We start from the raw sequence: 25,883 nt of genomic DNA, 5'->3' as shown, positions 1-25,883 counted from the left end.
CCACTTATGTCCAGCATTACATACTGGCATACCCTGTACCAATGTGATAAAAAGGTGAAGCATACTCAGGCCATGATGACAAATACAAAATTTACCTCATTTTTACAATTCCAAACTATTTACATAAACTTCTCTGGTCTTCATTCCCAGGCCAGTATAGATAAAGTAAACATAAATGAACATAAAATCACCCATGAATTGTCCCTCTTGTGCTCATGGGGCCTTTAACTTACGTTTGCGAGTTCGCTGGCACCGGCATTGGGTGCAACAGAAGCTCTGTGGTCCTCTGGCATCGGGGTGGCCCTTTGGGGTCCACAGAGTGAGTGTGCGCTGGTGAACCTAAAAGGGAGAACAAGGACATGTCATTAGTTTAAGTCACCACACTGTCACTTTGCATACCAGGCACCCTGATGAGGCAATGGAGATCTGCATCATGATGCCATCATCTCTCAATGATCAATGGGGACTCCAGGTTCGAGACTCACATCAGTGAAGAGACAAGACTAGAATGGTTGCACAATCCGAAAGTCTCTCCTCTTTGCACTGCACTCTTACCTTCGTCTGGCACCCCCACCTCTCCACACCTTGTTGCATGTGGAGCATGCCGGCTCTCGAGGTCCAGTGCATGTTGCTCGAATCTGCTGAGCAGCAGGATGTTGGGCGTCCCTCGGCATGTTCATGCCCTCTCTACCTGGTTATGGCTCATCTTCTCCTGAACGAACAGAGGAGCATTGATTATTCCACTCTCTACTTGCAGCGCCATTGCAGCCTGGCCAACCCCAGCTAAGGAACACCTTGCAGGGCATATCTGAGTCATGGCCCTCGAGCTGCAAGGCACTCAGTCCAAGCAGCCAGGGCTCGCCCCCTTGGCAAGCTCTGGCAACATTGACAGTTGGCACTCAGATTCTAGCAACCCTGAGGTTCACAGGGAGATGCCCATATATTAACACTTCTGCACACTTACCCATGCCAACATGGTACCCACCCTTCCTGAGCGCAGCAGGTCATTGAAGTGCTTCCGGCACTGCACCCAGGAGCGCTGCACCACATCATGGCTGCCCACCTGGGCTGCCACTTCCTCCATGCCCTCTTGGTGAGGTGCGGTGGCCTCCTCCTCCCATCTCTGGGGACAAGGGTGTCCCTCCTGGCAGCCACCTCCTCAAGGATGATGGCGAGACACTCGTTGGAAAAGTGAGGGGCCGAGTGCCCACCCAACCTGCCTTCCCGTCTGCCGTGTCCAGTCACACTCAAATCCATTAGGAACGCTGAACACACGTCCCTCTGTGGCAGCCTTCCAGGGGCTGCCTGGGCTGTTCTTAAACTGACCGCTGCGTCGCCTTTGGACCCGGTGGCTGACAGACCCCCACCCCTGCCCCTTCCCGACCAATGTGGAGCTGTGTTTCACGCTGGGCGGGCCTTAATTGGCCCTCCAGTGTGAAATTGTGGTTGGAGGCCGATCGCGGGCAGCGGACTGTTTCCCAGCCGCTCCTGAGCCCGCCCACCATGCCCGCCTGACAACCTCAAAATCCTGCCCATTATGTATTTTGAGACCCCACATGAAGATCATCTGTCTGCTAAAATTACCTGTAATCCCCATAACAATTACTGCATATACCGCAACACTGTTCTAGCTGGAAATCACTTGCATTACTTAGAAACTGCGGTATTTGTGCATTTAATGATACTTTGTGAAATGTGCTAATTGTATAACAAGAAATATGCTTAGCAAAATTATGGATTGGAGACTTGATAGTGAGAAACTCTAAAACAAAAACAAAAATACCTGGAAAAACTCAGCAGGTCCGGCAGCATCTGCGGAGAGGAACACAGTTAACGTTTCGAGTCCGTTTGTTTTGGATTTCCAGCATCCGCAGTTTTTTGCTTTTATCTTAGTGAGAAACTCTGTCCTGTTACAGCACAAGTGAGCTTCAGCAAGAGATAAAAATGCTCTGTTAGACGTAATGGCGAGAACAGATGTGCAAGTAATTCCGAAAAATATTTCCAGGATGGAAAAGGGAAGAGTAAAGGAATTTAAACACTTGTGGATTAGGCAAATACTACAAGTCCATAGTCGGAATCCAAACCAAGTTAGATTCTAATGTAAATAACTGAGAATACTTTTAATTGTATGGAGGATGTTGAACTTCTGGGAAGTTTGGGTGGTATCAGTGATCGACGTAATCACATTTCCACCTCTGACATCCGACTCAAAAGAGAAACTGGTTAAGAAACTATTGTTTACAATGGTTTCCTAAGAAGGGTTGCTGACAAAGAAAATACCAAGGGGTCTTTCTAAAATGTGAGTATTATACAAATAACTATTGCTTCTGTAGAGCAATAATTCCAAAAAAGCATTAAGTGCCTAAATTATGATCCTTTTAAAGAAATGTTAGATTTGAAGATTTTTTTGGAAAGCGTTTATTGTAACTAATACCTGTGAAGAGATGTGTGATTATAGAACTTCCTGTTCAAACAAAGACTGCTAACAGATGTTTTTAACACATTCCAAATCTCCTTCTCAGAGAAATTCCAGTTAGTGTGATGCGTTATGTAATAAGTTTAATGGTCTGCACTATGCTGTACCCTAAAATATTTCTACATTATGCCATCAGCAGGATTTTTCAGTTGGTGTGCAGGGGCGGGCCTGACACGCTGACACGTAAAATGACGCACGATGACGTTGGGCGTGCATCCTGATGTCATCGCACTGAGTTGTGATGTTTCGCTTGGCGGGCACATGCTGGAATCGGCTGCACGCCCGCGGATATGTAAACAGCCTATTAAAGCCATTAAGGAACTAATTAAGGTTATTGTAAACGTTGCCTGTCCAACCTTAAAGTTGGTTGGCAGGTGAAAAGGCCAAGCGGCCTTCGTGTCTTTTAGGAAACCTCATCCACAAGTGGGATGCGGTTTCCTAAAGCTTTTCATAATTAAATAAAATTTTTCATAAATATAAACACATGTCCCATCTCATGTGACACAGTCACATGAGGGGACATGTTTAAATAAATTTTTTAACCATTTATTTAATTATTTCAACATCGATTCAATCTCCCTGAGGCAGCTCTGTGCCTCAGGGAGATTGAAGCGCTCTTTCGCGTGCATGCGTGAAAGAGCGCTGGCCCTGACTCTCCCTCCTCCCCCTGCCCACACAGAGTGCTACCGCTCACGTATTACGCTGGGTGGGCCTTAATTGGCTCTCCCACATAAAATGGTGGTACGCAGCTGATTGTGGGTGTAGGTCGGCTCCATGACCACCCCCACCCGCTCCCGCTGAACCCGCCTGCCACCTGAAAAATTCAGGCCTATGATGTATAGCTAGGCCAATGTATTTTAAATGTAACTAGTTTAACTGCAGTCTGAAAGGATCCTCTTTGGTAAATATCTGCAATGAGAGCAAATACAGAATACTGTCTGGAGAATGGCTTCTTGGACTCCTAAGGAGTGAAGAGGGGTACTTGTTTCTTTGTATATTAAGACAATTCAAATCAGTTGAAGGTTGTCTGTCAAATGTTTTCTTTTGGGGACTGATAATATGGTCAAATTTACCATTGTGTGGAGCTCACGGTCTTCAATTACGTCAAGGAGATGTTGTGTTAGAAGGAAAAACCAGAACTGGTGGGAATGATGATCATAGAAATATAGGAAATGGGAGCAGGAGTAGGCCATTTGGCCCCTCGAGCCTGCTCTGCCATTCAACAAGATCATGGCTGATATGATTGTGGCCTCAAATCCACGTTCCATGATCTTCTACCTCAGCACCATTTTCCCCATTATCCTCATATCCATTGATATCTTTAACATTTGTCTTGAATAAACTCAATGACTGAGCCTCCATTGCCTTCTGGGTTAGAGAATTCCAAAGATTCACCACCCTCTGAGTGAAGAAATTCCTCCTCATCTCAGTCCTAAGTGGCCTACCTCATTCTGAGACTGGGTCCCCTGGTTCTAGACCACCCCCCCCACCTCCCCCCTGCAATCCCCAGCCAAGGGAAACATCCTTCCTGCATTTACCCTGTCAAGCCCTGTGAGAATTTTGTATGTTTCAGTGAGATCACCTCTCATTCTTCTAAACTCTAGAGAATACAGGCCCACTCTCCTCATTCTCTCCTCATTGGACAATCCTGCCACCCCAGTGATCAGTCTGGTGAACCTTCATTGCATTCCCTCTATGGCAAGTATATACTTCCTTAGGTAAGGAGACCAAAACTGTACACATTACTCCAGAGGTGATCTCACCAAGACACTACACAATTGCAGCAAGACGTCTTTACTCCTGTACTCAAATCCTCTTGCAATAAAGGCCAACATATAATTTGCCTTCTTAATTGTTTGTTGCACCTGCATGTTATCTTTCAATGACTTATGAACAAGGACACCCAGATCCCTTTCAACAACAACATATGAACAAACATATGAACATATGAATTAGGAACAGGAGTAGGCCATTTGGCCCCTAGAGCCTGCTCCGCCATTCAACAAGATCATGACTGATATGATTGTGGCCTCAAATCCATGTTCCGCCTACCCTGACAACCTTTAACTTCCTTGTTAGTCAAGAATCTATCTACCTCTGCCTTAAAGATATTCAATGACCCTGTCTCCACTGCTCTCTGGGAAAAGAGTTCCAAAGACTCACAATCTTCTGAGAGAAAACGTTTCTTCTCATCTCCATCTTAAATGGGAGACCCCTTATTTTTGAACCATGTCCCCTAGTTCTAGTCTCTCCCACAAGGGGAAACATCCTTTCAGCATCCACCCTGTTGAGTCCCCTCAGGATCTTATATGTTTCAATAAGATTACCTCTCATTCTTCTAAACGTCAATGCATTTGGGCCCAGCCTGTCCAACCTTTCCTCATAAGATAACCTCCCCCGCCCCGCATCCCAGGTACCAGTCGAGCGAACATTCTCTGAACTGCTTCTAGTGCATTTATATCCTTTCTTAAATAAAGAGTCTAAAGCTGTACACAGTACTCCAGATGTGACCTCACTAATGCCCTGTACAACTGTAGCAAAACATCCCTACTCTTATTCTGCTTGCAATAAACACCAACATTCCATTTGCCTTCCTAATTATTTGCTATACCTGAATTAGTTTTTGTGATTCATGTACCAAGACACCCAGATCCCTCTGTACCTCAGAGTTCTGCAATCTCTCTCCATTTAAATAATATACTGCTTTTTTATTCTTCCTGCCAAAGTGAACAAGTTCACGTTTTCCCACGTTATATTCAGTCTGTCAATTTTTTGCCCACACACTTAACCTATCTACGTCCCTTTGCAGAATCCTTATGTTCTCTTCACAACTTACTTTCCTACCTATAATTGTGTGACCATTTCCCAATCTTTCAACATTTAAGAAATACTCTGCATTTCTGTTTTTCCTAGCAACGTGAATAACTTCACATTTTTCCACATTCCATTCCATCTGCCATGATCATGCCCACTCATGTAACCTGTCTAAAGCCCTTTGAAGCTTCTCTGCATCCTCCTCACATTCCCACCCAGTTTCGTATCATCAGCAAACTTGGAAATATTACATTTAGCCCCCACTTCCAAATCATTGATGTGGATTGTGATTAGCAAAGGCCCAAACACTGATCCCTGCAGTACCCCACTAGTCACAGCCTACAAACCTGAGAATAATCCATTTATTCCAACTCTCTGTTTTCTATCCATTAAACAATTCTCAATCTGTGCCAGTATATTGCCCCCAATCCCACCTACTCTAATTTTGCTTACTAACCGCTTGGGTGAGACCTTGTCGCAAGCCCACTTTATACAGGTCTTAATACATCACATCCACTTATCTATTCTGCTAATTACATATTCAAAAAAACAGGTTTGGCAAACATGATTCCCCTTTCATAAATCCATGCTGACTCTGCCCAATCCTATCATTATTTTCTAAGTGTCCAGTTATCACATCCTCAAAAGATTCTCACATTTTCCCTACTACTGATGTCAGCTATTAGGTCTTTAGATCCTCCTTTTCTCTTTCCCTCCTTTCTTAAATAATGGGGTTACATTTGCTACCTTCCAATCTGCAGAAACCATTCCAGAACCTGTAGAATTTTGGAAGATGACCACCAATGCATCCACTATCTCTACAGCCGCCACCCCTTTAGCACTCTGGGATGTAGATCATTAGGTCCAGGGGATTTATCAACTTTCAGTCCCAATAATTTCAGGGAGAAACTGTTTTAACTGGCAGAAAGCTTGGTAACCAGAGGACACAGATCCAAGATAATTGGCAAAAGACCAGAAGTGGGGATGGGGAGATTTCCCTTTTAAAGATAAATTATTAGGATCTGTAACGCACTGTCCATCTGCCAGAATGCTTGATGCTCCTGGCTTCTGTGCCTGGAAAGTACTTGATGTGAGCAAGATACAGGCATTCGTAATTCATCAGCATAAGCAAAGCCCACAGGAGTGTTCAGGGTCATGGTCTGGAACACTACAGAACATAAAATTCAGACCCAGTGATTTTGGCTATCTAGTAGGATCAATTTCAACTTGCCTCCACAGAGTCTATAGCTGGTGTACAGTGGGCATCTCATATGAATTTTCGTGTGTGACCCAGCAATTAAAGGACAGCTGTTAATCCTGAAGCAAGTTAACCGATTCATTTCATGCATAAGCTTACAAATCATAGTTCATAGGATGCCTACCTATGGAAAGTGCCTTTTTTGTTGTGAGCAAGGGATGACAGAGCATCTTGACCTCTGTCATCACTATAGGGAGACATTGAATTGATAATCAAGCAGTATTCCACAAGGAAGGAAAATTATAAGGGCCATCTTTAGACACCATCTTTTGGAATTGACAGAGGTTTGGGCTATTTTTGGTGAGGGAACAGCGGAATATGACCCACAAAACTAAAAATATAAAAATTGTTAGAATTTGTTCTGTGTGCCTCTATTGTGGACTCTAGGCATAGGACTTGGTTCTCAGATAGATTGTGCATGTGCTCTGGCATCTGCTTAACACTTGTGTATTAGTACTACATCTAAACAGGCTACAGAGTAAGTACGTTGCTCCTAGGCAAGATTCCAACCTCTCTCCCTAGAGAATCTAACATGTAACTGACTGATGTCAGTAGTACATCATCATCTATGTCATATATTGGCATATCCCCTCTGTTAACTGTTTATACTGCCCAATTGATGACAATGACTTCTTGTTTCAGAAATATTTAGGTCACCTCATGCCTGTGAGCATTGATGACATGATGCATTTAGCGGCCATCCTTTGGAGGTGGATTACAGATTGCAGTAAAAACAGTTTCTGTGGCTAGTGTAACAGAGGTCTCTTGTGTTTTGATTGGTGGCCCTCTTAGAACAGCAGCTGATAAACAATATTTGTTAAACTAGCTTAACTTCTAATCTGAAAGTGTGTATTTTATGTTGGTGATTCCAAACTCGCTGGCAGTAAGGCCTGTCTTGGTCGGGTACAGCAAACGGCTGTATACTCACCCATTAGCATCACTCTGTGATAAAGTGCCGGTGACAATCTCAGTGGCTTTCTCAGTAACTCAATCTCACCATTGATTTTAATTGAGACGGAGCTATAATAATTAGCTGTTTAACTGTTTAGAGAGAAGCTTCCAGCTGACTCTGTAAAACTCACTGGTAAAGCTGCAATCTGTTCAGTTCCACTGGACAGAGCATATCAGCATGTCTTCCTCCCATAGTGGAAGCTCAAAATTCCATGGGCTCCTAATTATGTCAAAGGAGCCCAATGTAACTGAAGCTCCTGCTTATTTAGGGGCAGGGTTGCAGACTGCCTATATTGGTGCCTGCTCAAAAACTGTATTGGCAAAAAGAGAGTAGTTTAAAAAAAAAAATGTCTCTTAAGTACTCTGTTCATGCTATAAAACTGGGTGGTGATGAGACACAAGTTGTGAGTTTTTGGATCAAAAGAGTCATTTTGATGGTTCCACTAAAGTTACAGCAATGCCAAATAAAGCCAACAATATTATTCTATCTGCACTGGAATAAATAGATGTCTTAACATGACAAACGTAACAGGAAAGAGCAGATCATTTCTGACTTCCCACATTTTTCCTCTTTAAACAAGGACTTGCCAAAAGTTCAAGATGGAAATTTTAAATTTCTTAACAGAAGCAGAAGAGATTATTTGAAACTTCTAGATGCAGAATAAAGGGTAATTGGGGGATAAGAAAAAGTTACATCACAACCTTCTGATAGAAAAAAAATCTCTTTTGCACTAAGACTGAATTTTTAAAACTATTTCTCAGCAAAAAAAGTCTCAACAAATTTTGTTGAGAAGTTTCCAGTGAACCAGTAGAGGAACTGAGTTGTTTCTTTGCTTTTCTTTTGGTGTATGTGGAGTGGCTAGAGAAGTGTTTCACTGCTAACAATATGCTTGATGTTTCTGATAATCTGGCTGTTAATCAGGCAGTGGGGGAAGGAAAAGGGCGATATTTCTGGTTGAAATAGACCCAGGAGTTTATGAAATACTCAAGAATTTGCTAGGCCCTGTGAAGCCAAAAGACATGCTACAGCCAGGCATTTTTGAGCAGCGCTACAGTCCCAATCCATTGGAGATTGCAGAAAGCTATCGGTTTGGAATCAGGAATCAGTTGCCCTGTGAGGACATTGGACACTTTACTGTGGCTTTGAGAAAGCTGTCCATCCGTTGTAATTTTGGAGAATTTCAAGAGAGATCATTGTGGGCCAGATTTGAGTGCAGTTTAAAAAGTGAAGGCATTCGCAGTAAGTTGCTGATATTGCCAAAGTTAACTTTGGACATAGCTTCCAAACAGCATTGGACATGATGGAATGTGATTCGAGGAAGTCCAGAGTTAACAGCTGCCATTCATCTGCTGAAGTAAATAAGCTGCAGTTGCGTAAGCAAAAGGCCCTTATAACCGCAGTTAGTGGTAGCAGTGGTACTAAAAGATTCTGTTACTGATTCTTAGGCCAACATTGGGCACAGAATTGTCTATTTATGAAGGCGGAGTGCTACCACTGCAAAAAGATGAGGCATCTTGTCAAGGCATGTTGAAAGAATGCAAATGGAGAAAATGCTGCCTGAAGGAAATAGCAGTTACTGTGTACAGTTTGTGAACAGCACCAGGTCGATTGAGGGGTTGGTTGAGAATCTTATTACCCAAAGCACAAGGACGTCTAGTGCAAATTCGTAGGGCATCATAGTCCATGTATCATTGGATGGAGCTCCGGTAAACATGAAGGTTGACATCAGTCAGTGTGGTTCCTGAATCACTATACCATCAAAAGTTCAGTCAGGCATCAGCTGGAGAAATCGAGCTTAGAATAACAAAGTTTATGGAGGAGGGAAAATCCCCATAATGAGAAGTCTGTCAGGGCTAGTACAAGGAGCAATCTGCAAAATTATCCATCATTGTAGCAAAGGGTGAAAAAACCCTTGCTAGGAAGAAACTGGTGAACAGCAGTTAAGTTAAATTGGAATGCCTAGAAGTGAAATTCACAGTGCAAGACAACATGATCAGCAAGTACCGCAGATGCTTTAGTGAATCTGCCAAACAAATCAAGGATATACGGCCAATGTATCAGTCTAGAGGAATGCAAGATCAGTTTATTGCAGACCTTGTCCAGTACCCTATGCTCTAAAAGAGAAAGTAGAGCAAGATCCGAAAAGATTTGAGACTGAGAACATTATATTTGAAATAGAAGAGAGTAGATGGGCTACTCCCATAGTGGTAGTTCCAAAATCAGATGCTGGAGTAAGAATATGTGGGGATTATGAAGTAACCATAAATCAGGTACTGGAATGTAACCCACGCTCGATACTGAACATGGAAGATATGTTCACAATGTTGGCAGGAGGCCAGGTTTTTTACAAAGTTCGGTCTGACAAATGCCTATCTGCAACTTGAGTTAGATGATGAGTCTAAGTCATATTTGACTATTAATGCAGACATTGGTCTTTTTCAGTTTCAATGGCTGCCATTTGGTGTGTCTTCAGCCCCCAGAAATTTCCAAGGAGTGATGAACCAAATATTGCAAGAAATCGAGGGAGTAGTGTGCTATTTGAATGACATACTTATTCCAGCTCCAGACAGACAAACCCATGCTGACAGGCTGGATAAGACGCTCTAATGTTTGGAAAAGCATGGAGTTCAGGCGAAGGCACACAAATGTGAAATGTTCAAAACTCTGTAGAGTTTAGGGGTCACAGGATAGACAAAGATGGGTTACATCCCACCAAGAGTAAGGTTCTTTCAAATGTGCCACACCCTCAGAATATCTCCGAGCTCTGATCATTTTTGGGCTTAGTGAATTGCTATGGCAAATTCATACCAAATTTGGCAACCTTATTACATCCATTGAGTGAACCCTTGAGGAAGGGCCAAAAGAACGTGACAAAGCATTCCAGTTGTGTAAAAGTAAATTGGTAAATGGTACAATGGTTGTACATTACGATGTGTCCAAAAAGATTAAGCCTGCATATGATGTCTCTCCATATGGAGTAGGTGTTGTGATCTCTCATGTGTTAGATAATGGTGAGGAGACCAATTACATTTGCCTCATGTGCCCTCAGTGACAGTAAGTGCAATTGTGCTCAGATAGAATGTGAAGCATTGTCTTTGATTTTTGGAATAGGAAGATTTCATAAATACTTGTAAGGTCATAATTTCACAATTGAAACTGATCATAAACCACTGACAGCTACTTTGAATCCAAAGTCTCCAGTACCTACTCAAACTGCAGAAGTTGTAGAATAGTTATGGTAATGAGATAGTGATGTATGTCATGATGTAAGAATGACATCAGCAGTCATGTGCAAGAGACAGAGAGGAGAAGATGGAATAGTCTGTACAAGAGAGAGATGTACTTGCCTAGAAGCTTATAAAGTAGAAAAGTGTAAATAAAGGAATTTTTGAAGAAACATATTGGAGGTAGACCTGAGTCACTCATAGGTAGAGGGAAACCTAATCCTAATCCGCAGCAGGCAAGAAGTTACATGGTATTTAAAGTGTAGACCAAACCATAAACCAGAGATGGGTTTTGATTCTGTCTGCTTTTCAGAATGACGTTAAATACAGATATCAGAAGATCATTGTAATATCGATGGAATGCCATCACTGGTAGAGTTCAACAGGGAAGATGTCTTTTTCTTTTAACACATAGATGAGTTGCCAGCCCAGCACATGGCATTGGTAGAACAACTCATAGGCGCCCTGTATTGGCAAGGGTATAGGAATATATTGCAAATAGGTGGTCAACACAGATACTGGATCTCGACATCAGGCCATTTTTTACGCATAAGAATGCGTTGATAAACATTGTATTATATGAGGAGCAAGAGTTGTAATTCCTTAATGGTATAAATCACAGTTGCTATGTGATCTTCAGGATCAACACTTAGGGTGAGCTTTGCAAAGAGCCTAGTGAGAAGCTATCTTTAGTGGCCAGGGTTAGGGACATAGAAGACACAGTGAAACAACATAGAGTATGTCAAGCTGTAGGAAAGAAGCTGCCATTGGTACCTTTGCAACCACAGAAATGGCTAGCTAGAGTGTGGCAGAGGCTGCATATAGATTTGAAGAATTTGAAGGGTTACAGCTATACATTGTGATAGATAGTCATTCAAAGTGGGTTGCGGGATTTCCAATGAATTGAACAACTAGCACAGATATTTTGCATAGTTTGTTTGCTGCTTATGGGTTCCAAGAAGAAATAGTGTCCGATAACAGACCTCAGTTTTGTTCAGAAGAATTTCCAAAATTTATGAGAATGAATGGGGTAAACCACACTAGAGTTCCATGGTATCATCCTGCTTCAAATGGACTAGCAGAGCGCACAGCACAAATTATTAGGCATGATCTTGTTAAGCAAATCCTAGATACAACTTGTGGAAATGTCTGTTGACATTGAATTACAAACTGGTGAATTTTTTGCTTATTTATTGTAACACACCTCACACCACTACCAGCAGAATGCCAGTTGAATTGTTTCTTATAAGACAGCCTAGATAAAAGCTTTCATTGCTGATGTCACATTTCGCACAGTCAGTAGAAGGGAAACAATCCAGGCAAAAAGAGAGTCATGATAGGGGTAGGGTGAGAGAAAGAAGTCTGAAGGTGAACCAGAAGGTTAAGGTGAAAGAATGTCAACATTAATGGTTGGAGTGATTACCAGGAAGAGTCGTGAAACTATGGGGCCCTCACACACATTTGGTCAAGATGTTTGGTCGTGGAAAGGTAAGGTTTGTACATATAGATCATGTCTTATCTCATGAAGAATGAAGTTGTGAAGAATCAAATGAGTCTGATGAATTGGATAGTTGGGATATGAGTGGAGTACCAACAGTTACTCCAACATAAGCTGTGCCTGAACCCAGTTCAGATCAGAGTTAGAGTCAGACAGACGTGTCTGATAAAGTGGAAAATTCAAATGAAGATCAAGATTAATATCAGTCTTTGTTGGAGAAAACTTCACCTCAGATTTGGGACAAAATGGGTGAAGGCCTTTCACAAGTTCTGGAAGTTTGGGTCAAGAAAGGAGGCATCCTCTTTGGAATAGCAAAGCAGTGATTAAGTAGAATTTGTAAATAAGTGAAAAACAAGACATAAGTATAAGTGGTATAGAATTTGAACATTGTGCACTTTCTCATTATTGAGGGGTGTAATAGTGTAATTTATCCAAAGGACAGCACTTACAGTATTGCAGCACCCCTTAGCACTGCAATGACCAGTTTACGGATCAGATCCCCTTGTAGGTCTTGACCTTTGGTTCCAACTCTGGTTGGACACATTCCCAAAAGCTTCAGCACAGAACCTCCAAACAGCCTGTCCTGTCAGCCTCCCCCCTCCCTTACCCAACTCCCTTATCCTTAAACTTAATAAATGACGGTGTTCAAAGTAAGTGAAAAAGACAGTTTTTAATGACCCTTGATTTTTCTCCTGGTTTGCAGTATCCAGGAGATGAAGTTTTAATTGCTGCAGACTCCAGGACAATCCTGGACGGTTGACAACTCTATCTTGAACCCATAATCTGATGCTGAGGCAACAGAGCCAGGCTAACATTCACGTATCATTCCTCCGGGTTCCTGAATATGGTGATCAGATAATTGGGTTTAATAGCCTGACTTTCTGCCTCGCTCCTTCACATATTGTTTATTCACCTTTCTGTTTCAACGGGAGGACACTTAAAGATCCTGTAAAATTTCTCTGTTGTCCCAATACAATATTGTGCAGCGATGCCACAGAAAATATCTTGGAATTCTGGGCTTTCATGCTACATTTGTGGGAATATTTGGAGTTTGTGATGCTCTTGCCTGTAACCTCCTCCAGCCCTGCAACTCTCTGAGACCTTTGCACTCCTCCAGTTCTGGCGACTTGGGCATTCCTGATTGTCATCAGTTCACCATTGTGGAGGCTTCCCTTCAGCTCCACTCTGGAATTCCCTCCCTCCACCGCTCCACCTCTCTCTCCTATTAAGACACCCCTTAAAGGCATTTTATTAAATTAAAGGCGCTATAAAAATACATGTTGTTGTTGGTGTTGTTAAAACCTATCACCGGTCCTAATTTGTGGCTGGATGTCATTTTTTTGGGTAGCGTTTTATAAAGGCGCTATATGAATGTAATGTGCTGTTGTAAACAGCGGGATCTGCAGCCTGTGTGTTTCAGATGATCTTTGTCACTTTCACATTCACTGGGAGACTCCACGGAGATCACGCGATAGTCAATCTGCTGCCGACCGCTCCCATATCCCAATACTGGGAAGCTGGAGCTGTCCTGCGGATTCTGTTGAGCGACCCTAAAACAGGTACCTTGCGCACAGAAATTGCTATCAGCCGGCGGAACTGTGGCGATCGTCCCCCGTTTTATTTTTGTGTTTACGGCGAGAACTGTTTCCGGGTACCTTTCAGGAAAGCGGGATTCAGGCCCTGGAAGTTTACACATTGAATAGGGAACAGTAGTAAAAGATGGCGAGCTGAGCAGATGCAATGAATTTTGAAAGGGCTTTGTAGTGTTAAGGGTAACCATACGATTTCTGTATTGGGAAATGGGGTCAGTAATCGCGGACTAGAATGAATACTGTTTCCGTGGTTTTCAGTGTGTGCTGTTGTCTATAGTGAAAACAATGCTGGGTAAACCTCGGGGGGTGTCTAAATTGCACAGCCCCCACAAACAGACAAAGGGCTTTGGGATATTGCAATGCGTCTGTTCAATGTGATGCCGCCGGAATGTCAACTTTGTGCTGTCTGCTTAATTGTAGTGTGCAGCCCTGACTGGCTGCACGCCGCAGTGGAAGCCAGAAATTGTAAGACGATAGAAAAAGACTGAATCAAAGATACAACATTGGACAGAGAGTGCTCCAAGGTTCTCAGACGTGGCACTGGCCACTTGCTGGACCTGGTGCAAAGGAGAAATGACAACCCACAGATGGCCTGGAGATCCTCCAGACTAACTCTCAGAAGGTAAAACAACCAGATATCTGTAGCAGTCAATGCCAGGAGTTAAGCCCTGAGAGCCTAGATGTAGAACCGGTTTAATGACCTCACACAAGTGCCGAAGGTCAGTGAATTCATTTCAAATGCCACATTCTACCTAGTGCACCACGGGACTTCCACATTGCTCATTGCACCACATCCAAGTAACTCGCCCAACAACAATCCTATCTAACATTCATAGATGAACCTTATTATTAAACACTTAACACTGCTGTGTGCCTCACACCCACATCTTTTATGTCAATGGCTTCTTCCAGGCTGCGACTAACATAATTGAGTGTCTCCATTTCTGTATTCACCAGAAATAAAACCAGAAAATGCTCTGAAGAATAGCCAAACAGGCTCAAAACATTAACTCTGTTTTTCTCTCCACAGATGCTGTCAGACCTGCTGAATTTTTCCAGCATTTTCTGTTTTTATTTCAGATTTCCAGCATCTGCAGTATTTTGCTGTTACCCTTTATTCACCAGGTCATGGATGTCTTGGTGACCATATTTTGGAACATATATCTGTAAGAGAAGTTGAAATTAGTAATTGTGGTAGCCTATGTGATTTGAGGGAAAAAGAAAACAATATTTTAAGGTTGGGGTGATGGTCCCTTTAGGGCTAAATTTCTCAGAAAGAAGCTTTGGTTTAAAAAGCAGCTTGTTACCAGTAACTGACCACGTGACCAAGCTCTCTGGGAGAGGAGCAATACAAAAAAAAAGTCAACCAGAAGTTAATTATAGGGGTGAGTAGGTTCTCGAGTCCAGTGCTGTGTTTAAGCAATTTTGTTTTTAGTTTGATTCATAGATGTTTACAGCACAGAAGGAGGCCATTCAGCCCATCATGTCCTTGCCAGTCAACAAAGATCTGACAACACTAATCCTATTTTCCAGTGCTTGGCCCATAGCCCTGGAGGCTATGGCAACATAAGTGAATATCTAAATACTTCTTAAATGGTACAAGAGTTTCTGACTCAACCACCCTTTCAGGCAGTGAGTTCTAGACTCCCACCACCCTCTGGGTGAAAAAAATTCTCAACTTCCCCTCTTAGTCTTCTACCTCTTACCTTAAATCTATGCCTACTAGTTATTGACCTCTCTACTAATGAAAAATTGCTTTCCTATCTATCTTATCTATGCCCTTCATAATCTTATATGCCTCTATCAGGTCCCCTCTCAACCTTTGCTGCTCCAAGGAAAACAACCCCAGCCTATCCAATCTTTTCTCATAGCACAGACCCTCCAGCCCAGGCAGCATCCTGGTAAATATCCTCTGCACCCCCTCCAGTGCGTGACCAGAACTGCACGCAGTACTCCAGTTGTGGCCTAACCAGCGTTTTATACAGTTCCAGCATAACCTCCCTGCTCTGGTATTCTATTCTTCGGCTAATAAAGGCAAGTATCCCATATGCCTTCTTAATCACCATATCTACCTGCCTTGCTACTCTCAGTTCTGGCTGGGCCATGTATAGACTGTCCGTGGACACGATAAGAAGAAGCTACTCTCAGGAATCTGTGGATATGCACACCAAGGACCCTCTGATCTTCAGTACTTTCCAGGGTCCTACCATTCATAGTGTAATCCTTTGCGTTGTTAGCCCTTCCCAAGTGCATTACCTCACACTTTTCCGGGTTGAATTCCATTTGCCACTGCTCTGCCCACCTGACTAGTATATTGATATCCTCCTGCAGGTTAAGGCTATCCTCCTCACTATTTACCACCCTACCAATTTTCGTGTCATCTGAGAATTTCTTGATCATACACCCTAAATTTGAGTCCAAATCATTTATGTACACCACACAAACAGCAAGGGCCCCAGCACCGAGCCCTGCGGACCCCACTGGAAATAGACTTCCAGTCACAGAAACATCCCTCTACCATCACCCTCTGCTTCCAGCCTCTCAGCCAGTTTTGGATCCATTGTGCAATTTTGCTTTGGATCCAATGGGCTCTTACTTTCATGACCAGTCTGCCATGAGGGACCTTCTCAAAAGCCTTGCTGAAGTCCATATAGACCACATCAAATGCATTACCCTCATCAACATTCCTGGTTACCTCTTCAAAACATTTGATCAAACTTGTCAAATATGACCTTCCCTTAACTAATCCATGCTGACTATCCCTGATTAATCCATGTCTCTCCAAGTGCAGATATGTTCTGTCCCTCAGAATTCTTTCTAGTAACTTCCCCACCATTGAGGTTAGACTGACTGGCCTGTAATTTCTTGGTCTATCCCTTTTTTAATAATGGGATAACATTAGCAGTCCTCCAGTCTTCTGGCACCTCACCTGTGGCCAGAGAGGATTTGAAAGTGACTGCCAGGGCCCCTGATATCTCTTTGCTTGCCTCTCGTGACAGCCTGGGATACATCTCATCCAGGCCTGTGGATTTATCCACTTTTAAGGCTGCTACACCAGCTAGTATCTCCTCTCTCTCTCTGGTAATTTCCTCTAATATTTCACATTCCTGCACCCTGAAGTCTATACCTGCATTGCCCTTTTCCATTGTGAAGACCGACGCAAAATATTCATTGAGTATTTATTACAACAAGTTGGATGCAGGGACTATCTCCTTTAAACGGGGTTCACTTTAAAATCTGTGTGCTGGCCAAAAGCTTTTCAAAAACCTCGATAACTGAAGAACTCTCTTAACAGTGATTTGGACTTCAGGGATAACCAAGCAAGAGAGAGAGCGTTTCTAGATGCAAGGCTTCAAAGCTAAAGAACATTAGAACCAGCAGAGTTCTGATTTGAGGGGGCTATGCTTAAGACGCTCGTGACATCTGTGGTGAACTGGGAGTTTACAATTGTGGGACAGTTGGGAGGAGATTTGGAGAGACTACCTTATGGAAGTGACGGGAAGCCTAAGAAATCTCAAACCTTATACGAATCTTTGAAATAGTACTCAGACCAAATGTTTAATCTTCCAGTATAAAATAAAAACAGAAAATGCTGGAAAAACTCAAGCAGGTGTGGCAGCATCTGTGGAGAGAGAAACGGAGTTAACGTTTTGAGTGCGTATGACTTCTTCAGAGCTAAAGAGAAGTAGAAATGTGCTAATGTTTAACATTCCAATTTCTGATGAGTATCTGACTTGGGTTTTTTGGGGGTTTAAGTCAAATGGGTGTATAAGGAAATTTGAGTTAAGAAGTTTCGTTTATCATATAAGTAACTGTGTTCATTGAAATTTTAATATATTTAACGTCACTGACTAGTTAAGCTAGAGTTAAGTTCTTTGATTTTTGTGCAGTAAAACAGTCAGTCTTGTGGGTAAATTCTTTTAGTAAAGGTGGGAGATGGTGGTGTGGTGGTAATGTTACTCAACTCCTAACCAAAAGACCTAGGCTAATGCTGTGGTGACACGGATTCAAATCCCACCACGGTAGCTAGTGGGATTTAAATTCAGTTACTCAAAACATTTGGAATTAAAAGCTAGTCTCAGTAATGGTGACCATGAAACTATCATCAAAAACCTGTCTGGTTCTTTAATGTCCTTTAGGGAAGGAAATCTGCCATTCTTACTTGGTCTGGATTTATATGTGACTCCAGACCCACAGCAATGTGGTTGAATCTTAACTAACTACTGAAATGGCCTAGTAGACCACTCAGTTCATGGGCATCAAATGCTGGCCTTGCCAGTGATGTTCATATTCCAACAAAGAATAAAAAAAGGCCTTGTTTTTTGGAGTTCCAAAAAAAAAGTTACTGGTCTCTACCAAGATCATAACATAATAACAGATAAGGAATACTTTCAGTGCGTGAGTAATGTAGAGGGAGTATTATACATAGTATAAATGTTTATACCAATCATAAAATATACTGATACATGAATCGGGATTAAAATGCAAATGTTATACTTAACAGCGTGGGAAAATAACATGTTGATATCTACAAGATTTCAAAGTGATCTTGAATGGGCTTGTGGTAATATGTGAGCATGTCTAATCTCACTCTGAGAATGTTCTACAATTCTATACTTTACATTTGCTATGTATATATTAAGTCAATTATAGCAACTTGATGCTGCTTCTTGAGCTTGTATGGTAATAGATTTCAATGTTTCCCCAAGCCAAGCAGCCTTCTTGTGACCCCTGCACACTCCAACATAAGCAGCAACAGTTTCCATGCTATGATTCTATAAGGTAACTGCAGCGGGCAAAATGTCCTTTGACATAGGTATTAGACAACTGCTGGCGATAATAGCTTTGAAGCTGAAAGGTCAAGTCCTGAAAAGACTGCAGAAAACTACTTTTCTCATAATCTGTTTACTAACAGCTTCAGCAAACAAATTGGGGATCATAAAAATGCATATTTATAAATGATTGCTTTTCCAATGACGTCTGTTTCTAAATACATTTTGTTATGGGTGACCTACAGTGATGTGTGATTTCTGAATCCTTTAGTTCAGCAAGATGCCTGTGCACATTGATGACGTGATGCGCTTAATGTGCCATATTTCAGAAGTGGAGAAGTTGCAAGTTGCAGTGAAGAATTCTGGGAAGGGGGCACTTGTGGCTGGTGCAATGGCATTCGCAGGGGGCTTGGTCGGTGGTCCTCCAGGAATAGCAGTTGGTAAGTGTTTGCTGTTAACCTTTGAGAAAGAAGTTTGAGAATCGTTAATGAATTAAATCAATACTGAATGTGCTTGTTTTAAGTTATCCTAACAGAAACAATAACCCATGGGATAAATGGGTAGATGCCTGCATTTAAATACTGTGGAGAGAAATTTGGTGTGTGCGCATTGAGCATTTGTATGATAACGTCACTGACAATAACTTGCTGACAATTACCTTAATCAAAAAGGGTTTGTAAAGAAATGAATAAAGGTGTTTACAGAACACATGATTTAAGAATAAAAGGAAAATACTGCGGATGCTGGAAATCTGAAACAAAAACAGAAAATGCTGGAAAAACTCAGCAGGCCTAACAGCACCTGTGGAGAGAAAAACAGAGTTAACGTTTTGAGTCCGTATGATTCTTCTTCAGAGCAGGTGAGATCTGAAGAGTCATATGAACCCGAAATGTTAACTCTGTTTTTCTTTCCACAGGTGGTGTTAGACCTGCTGAGTTTTTCCAGCATTTTCTGTACATGATTTAAGGATTAGTGGCGAGACTGACTGAAACCTGTACAAGTGCAAACGGGAGTAAAATAGTGCGCGATGACGTCGGGTGAGTGTCCTGACATCATTGCGCAGTCACGCGATATTTCGCTCGGTGGGCGCATGCGGGTGCCGGAGTGGCACCCGCCAGTAATTACCAGGCCACTTAAGACCATTAACAATCCAATTGTCTGTGATTTTTCCTTGCCCGCGTGATTTTCTGGTTGTCACACGGGCAAAAAGGGCAGGTAGGCAGCTGACATTTTCACAAACCTCATCCAAGGGTGGGATAAAAAGGGTCAGCAGCATTGCCAGTGTGAGTAGTGAGGAATTTTGGAGATAGTTTGCACCCGGTAACTTATTGATACTTGGCAGCTTCATCTCTGTTTGGGGCTTAATTCTTAGCATTTCCAGGCCTCATATCAGGACTCATTGCTGTCTGCCAGGCCTCCTGAGGATTCAGAATGTGTGGACCCTTCCAGGTACCAGACAGCCTTCCCTTACCCAGGTAATGGGGATTGTGGTCTCCGCTGGAGGCACCTCCTCTGAGGAGGAAGAGAGGGGCAGAAGGGAGAGGAGGCCAGGTGTCCCTATGCAGCTTCCAGGGGAACGACCTGTGGGAGGAGAGGCGCAGGCACAAGGGACGCAGGGCCAGCAGGAAGTCCAAGGTGGAAGGGGCCGCAGAGGACACCACTATCCTGCTGCCAGGGTTTACAGGCAGCGATGCAGCTACCTCAATATGTCTGAGGTGCAATGCCAAAGGAGGTTCTATCTCTCCATTTGCCAGATGATTGGGCCTGAGATCAGCTCTGACTGTGTGGGTGGACACCCCATGCCAGTGGCTATTAAGGTCACATTGACCCTCAATTTCTATGCCTCCGGCTCTTTCCAGGGCTCAGTGGGGGATCTGTGTGGACACTCCCAGTCAGCTGTCCACAGTTGTCAAGTTGGTGACAGAAGCTCTGTTCAGGTGGGTTTATTCTTTACCGTATGATCGAGACTAATCAGGCTGAGTGACCCAGAGGCTTTGCAGTGATTGCTGGGTTCCCCCGTGTCCAGGGCGCCATCGACTGCACACATGTGGCCATCAAGGCGCCAGCAGGTGAGCCCGGTGCCTTCATCAACAGGAAGGGCTTCCACTCCATGAACATGCAGATAGTGTGTGACCACAGGATGCATATTCTGCAAATCTGTGCAAGGTACCCTGTTAGCTCCCTTGACGCTTATGTCCTGAGACACTCCCAGGTGCCGAGGTTCTTAAGTGCTGCAGCCTGACTGGATGGATGACTATTGGGTGACAAGGGCTATCGGTTGAACAGGTGGCTTATGACGCCTCTCCACCACCCAAAAACAGAGGCAGAGAAGCGTTAAAATACAAGTCATGGCTCCACAAGGGCGATGATAGAGAGGACCAATAGATCTTCTCAAGATGCGCATCCGATGCCTGGACCGTTCGGGGTTGCACTACAATACCCCTCACAGCGGGTGTCACTGATAATGGTTGCACGCTGTGCTCTCCACAATCTGGCACTGGCCCGGGGGGCCGACTGGAGGAAGAGGATGTTGATGCAGCTGCACAGGCCACAGGTGATGAGTCCAGTAGTGAGTCAGAAGAGGAACATGGTGAGGAGAACGCTGAGGGCATGGATCCAGGACTTGGTAACCTCCAGGAAGGCAGGGACACCAGGGATGCCTTGATACAATGCTCGTTCAGCTAGACTACCAAAGATCAGCTTCAACCTCACACCAGGGCTGCCTCCTCCATCCCAGGTGTCTGAAAGGACCCTTTCATTTGAACCCAAAGAACGCTCAGTGCCTGTGCAATAAAGTTCAGAGCCACTCATGTCCAGTATCACATACTGGAGTACCCTGCATCAATAAAATAAAAAGGTGAAGCATACTCAGGCTCTGATGATAAATACAAAATTTATCTCACTTTGACAATGACAAACTATTTACATAAACTTCTCTGGTCTTAATTCCCAGACCAGTCTACATTAATTAAACATAAATGAACATAAAATCACCTGTGACCTATCCCTGTTGTGCTCATGGTGCCTTTAACTTACAGTTACGAGTGCTATGTCTAGGTGCTCCCCCCACCTCACTGGCACCAGCATTGGAGACAGCCTACTGACTCTGCTGTCTTGTTGGCCTTGATGACCTTGGCGGTCGTCCTCTGGCTAGTGGAGCCTGTGCTGGCCTCGCCTGGGAGGGAGCGGCCAGTTCCACGACTGGCATCTCCCCAGTCATCGCAGCCTCATCAGATGCCATGATCACTGGTGGACAGGCAGGGGAGCTGCTGCCATCATCCGGAGCATCTTGAAAAGGGCCCGCAGAAACGACAGGCAGCTCGTGCGCCAACATGAGGTCGCTGTGGACCTCGCTGCACATAATTGATGGATAGACACTAAGCTGGGATACTGGGTGCCTCATCCATCTCCCACGCTGACCACCTGAGGTCATTGCCTGTGTGCGGGCTTGCAGATCTGAGTGCAACCCCAGGATCCCCTCATTCTGTTCCTGTAGCTGCCTCCATGAGAGTCGCCGCTCTCTTAATGAGGAGGCAGTGCGCTCACCCATGACAGTGAACGCTGTGTCCACGCTCCATATGGATTCCTCCATCACAGAGACCATGGCACGCATACCCTCATGGATCTCTGCCAGATCCTCCACTGGACATCCAGCATCTGCCGCCTAAAGGACGACTCCAGAGGCTCATCATCAGCCTTCAACTGAGCATTGCCCTGGTCTCCAGCAGCCCTCCGACTGTCAGCACCATGGGCACTCTCTGCCTCCACCTGCACCTCAAGTGAGTGTGAAGTGCCCTCACCAATGTGCACCGAGATACTCGCCACCGACCTAATGTCCACTGAGTTGCTGGTATCTGCGCTGTTGCCTGCTTCAGAAAACGGGTGTGACGCAGGTGACAGTGATGCCTGGTGATCCCCTGGCGTTGGGTGGACCTTCGGGGTTTCCAGTGGGACGCCTGCTGGCGAACCTAAGAGGGAGAATAAAAACATGTCATTAGTTAAAGACACCACACTGTCACTGTGCATTCCAGGCACCCTGGTGAGACAATGGAGATCTGCATAACAGTGCCATCGTCTTCCAATGATCAATGGGGCACCAGGTTCGAGGCTCACATCAGTGACGAGACTGCACCAGAATGGACTGCACTGCACAATCCCAAAGTCTTACCTCTGTGTACTGCGCTCTTATCTTCGTCTGGCACCCCAGCCTCTCCTCGCCTGGTTGCATGGGGAGCATGCCGGCTCTCCAGCTTCAGGGCATCTTGCTCAAACCAGGAGAACATCAACAGGTTGGGGGTGGGGCGGGGGGGTTGCCTCCACCTGTACGTGCGCTCTTGGCTTGGTTATGTCTTGTCTTCTCCTGAAGGGACAGAGGAGTATTGACAAGTCCACTCTCTAGCTGCAGGATCATTGTAGCCTGGCCAAACTCAGTTGTGGACCACTTCGCAAGTCACATCCCTCCGAGTCATGGCCCGCGAGCCGTAAGGCACTCAGTCCAAGCAGCCAGGGCTCGCCCCCTTGGCCAGCTCTGGCATCATTGACAGTTGGCACTCAGACTCTAGCACCCCTGAGATCTACGGGGGTGGGGGCTGGCCACACCTTAGCACATCTGCACACTGACCCATGCCAACATGGTTCTCACCCTTTCAGAACGCAGCAGGTCATTGAAGCGTTCTGGCACTGCACCCATATGCGCCCCACCATGTCATAGCTGCTCACCTGGGTTGCCGCCTCCTCCCATGCCCTCTTGGTGAGGTGTGATGGCCCCCTCCTCCCATCTCTGGTGACAAGGATGTCCCTCCTGGCAGCCAGCTCCTCCAGCAGGACCGCGAGGTACACATCCGAAAAGCGGGAGGCTTGAGTGCCCACACGACCTGCCCTCCCGCCTGATGTTTGCTGCCGCACCACGTGTGCATCTTCAGAACAACAGCCAGACATCCTTCCCTGGCAGCCTTTCTGGGGCTTCTTGGGCTTCCTTTATGCCAGCTGCCGGGTCGCTAATTGACCCAGCGGTGAACAGGTCCCCGCCCCCGCTCAGCCCTTGCCGGCCAGTGACGAGCCGTGTTTCACGCTGGGCGGGCCTTAATTGGCCCACCCAGCGTGAAATTGTGGTCGGGGCCTGAACACGGGCGGCGGTCGGTTTTGCGGACGCTCCCGGGCGTGCCCGCCTGACGAGGGCAAAATCCTGGCCCAAGTTGTTTGGGAAAACTGGAGAGATATTAGGACTGGTTGAAAGTAGTTATGGTAGCCTTAATGGTTATGGTACTTCACCAGCAATCCACAATGGCAAGTTGGGTAAGTTAATTCAATAAATCTTGTAACCAGATCAAATAACCAAGGAAGTTGCTGGAGTGATGCAAAAACCCAACTGGTACACTAATATCCCATAGAGAGTTGAACCCTCCAGCCCTGCCAGCCTAGCCTACAATGTGGCATCACTCTCATCCTACATTGTTGATTTTTAATGCTTTCATAGCAACTAGGGATGAGCAGTAAATCTGGCCTTGCCATCATCCCAGGAAGAATTATTAGAAATTAAATTGACGTCAACAGAGTTGTAATGGCCTCAAGGTGGGTTTGGTAGACATTTCAGCTGCCCCCATTTTTACAGGGGTTTATTGCGGGCAGCTGAAGTGTTTCAGGTGGTATGCCCCTCTTTTAAATATGCAAAATGAGGTCCAATGCACCTCATTTTAGAAGGGAACTGTTAGAAGGATGAACTGCGTGTGCCCTGACCATTGTTAATCGTGTATATATACCAATTCTCTTAACTTCTCTCTTTTTTTCTTATAATTAATCCATTTATACTGTGGATCATTCATGTTGCCTATCTCGCATTTTTTCCAATGCAGACATATCCCTCTTAAAGTATGATAACCAGAAATGCTCACGTTATTCCAAATGCTTTCTGACCAGTGGATTATTTAATCTCATTATAACCTTTATCAATGTATATTCTCCCATTCTGACTAAATATCCCAGTATTTCCTAACATTGCAAGTGCTGGGTCTAATATCATTCCCAGTTTCCTTTCAAAATCCCCCTACGCTATTTCAGCCCCCTTCAGTGTATATGTCTTTGTAGTTTGTTCTTTCTTCCAATATACAATACTTCACATTTGACAGCCTTGCATTTGATAAGCCATTTGTCTATCCAATTGCATAACAGACCTAAGTCCTTCTGCAAATCTTCAACCTTTGTTCCTGGTTTTGTCCCCGAATGAAAACCTTACTTTAGTATCCTCTGCAAATTTAACAATCCTACATTTGGATTCTGTATCCTGGAGCGCTAGGACACGGTACACTCAAAATCCCAGTCTGTGATATGACAGAGATAATGTGAGCTTCCCCCAGAGGCTCTATGTGGCATCACAGAGAGACAGTATGAGCTTCCATCACATAGTGCAAACATGGGATGGACATGCCAGAATTGACTGACAAGGAAGTATTCAATGAACAGCATGACACTAGGAAGTTCTGAGGAACAAAGGGACCTTGGCGTGTCCGTCCATAGATCTCTGAAGGTGGAGGGGAATGTTAGTGGGGTGGTGAAAAAGGCATATGGGACACTTGCCTTCATCAATCAAGGCTATGGGCCAAGTGCTGGTAAATGGGATTAGGTAGATAGGTCAGGTGTTTCTCACATGGATGGGCCGAAGTGCCTCTTTTGCGCTCTGTAATTCTGTGAAGAGTGTTTAATGTGAGTTAAAAAGGGATGTAACTGAAAAGAGTTCTGTATTCTGCACTTACTTGAGGCATTCGTCTTTTATAAAATTGGTGCAGTATTTAAATGCGGCTTCTGGTCATTGTAAAATAAATTGAAAGTCCATAGTGAATAAGTACCCCTTGTGTTTCAGTAGATAAATCCACCATTTAGGAAGAGTTTGAGCTATATGGACAGGAAGAGTTTGATCACTAGTTAGTGCTGAATTGACTGATTTTAGTTGGGTGGTTTACAGCATTTCAGTTACCTTCTGCATTCCAACTGGGGAGAGGAAAATAATACAATTGCAGGGTTATGGGAAAAGAGCAGAGGAGTGGACTAACTGGATATGGCTCTTTCAACAAGCTGATACTGGCACAATGGGCTGTATGATTCTTTAAACTATGTTGGAAAGTGCTGATGTGTGCATGCAAGGTGAGGATGTGATCCGGCCTGGCTGTGATATCCTTCATCATTAAATCACCTGCTGACACTCACTATTCTGGCTCCTGTCTAAACAATAGCTCTTCGGTCAAGGGACCTGAGGGCTGCTGGAATTAGAGGAAATGTAGCCAAATATGAATCAACATCTTCA

The 25,883-nt window shown here is 44.2% G+C and overlaps 1 protein-coding gene across 5 annotated transcripts in view; it reads left to right on the top strand.

Annotated features, from left to right (window-relative positions):
• LOC144682072 (protein C19orf12 homolog) overlaps positions 1–25,883 on the top strand; it is a 140,392-nt gene that overhangs the window by 108,649 nt on the left and 5,860 nt on the right. For 2 of the 5 annotated variants that reach the window (XM_078544372.1, XM_078544376.1), the window contains one exon: positions 18,858–19,026. In XM_078544372.1, the coding sequence (XP_078400498.1) occupies positions 18,858–19,026 (169 nt within the window). Of the gene's footprint in view, positions 1–13,653; positions 13,782–14,413; positions 14,437–14,894; positions 14,981–18,857; positions 19,027–25,883 lie in introns of those variants that run through there. The other 3 variants (XM_078544374.1, XM_078544373.1, XM_078544375.1) reach the window with 3 other exon arrangements.

The sequence above is a fragment of the Cetorhinus maximus genome, chromosome 6 (assembly GCF_964194155.1).
Source record: "Cetorhinus maximus chromosome 6, sCetMax3.hap1.1, whole genome shotgun sequence".
In the NCBI taxonomy this organism is placed as follows: domain Eukaryota; kingdom Metazoa; phylum Chordata; class Chondrichthyes; order Lamniformes; family Cetorhinidae; genus Cetorhinus; species Cetorhinus maximus.
The sequence above is the reverse complement of the archived record's forward strand: the minus strand, read 5'-3'. Positions and strand labels throughout refer to the sequence as shown.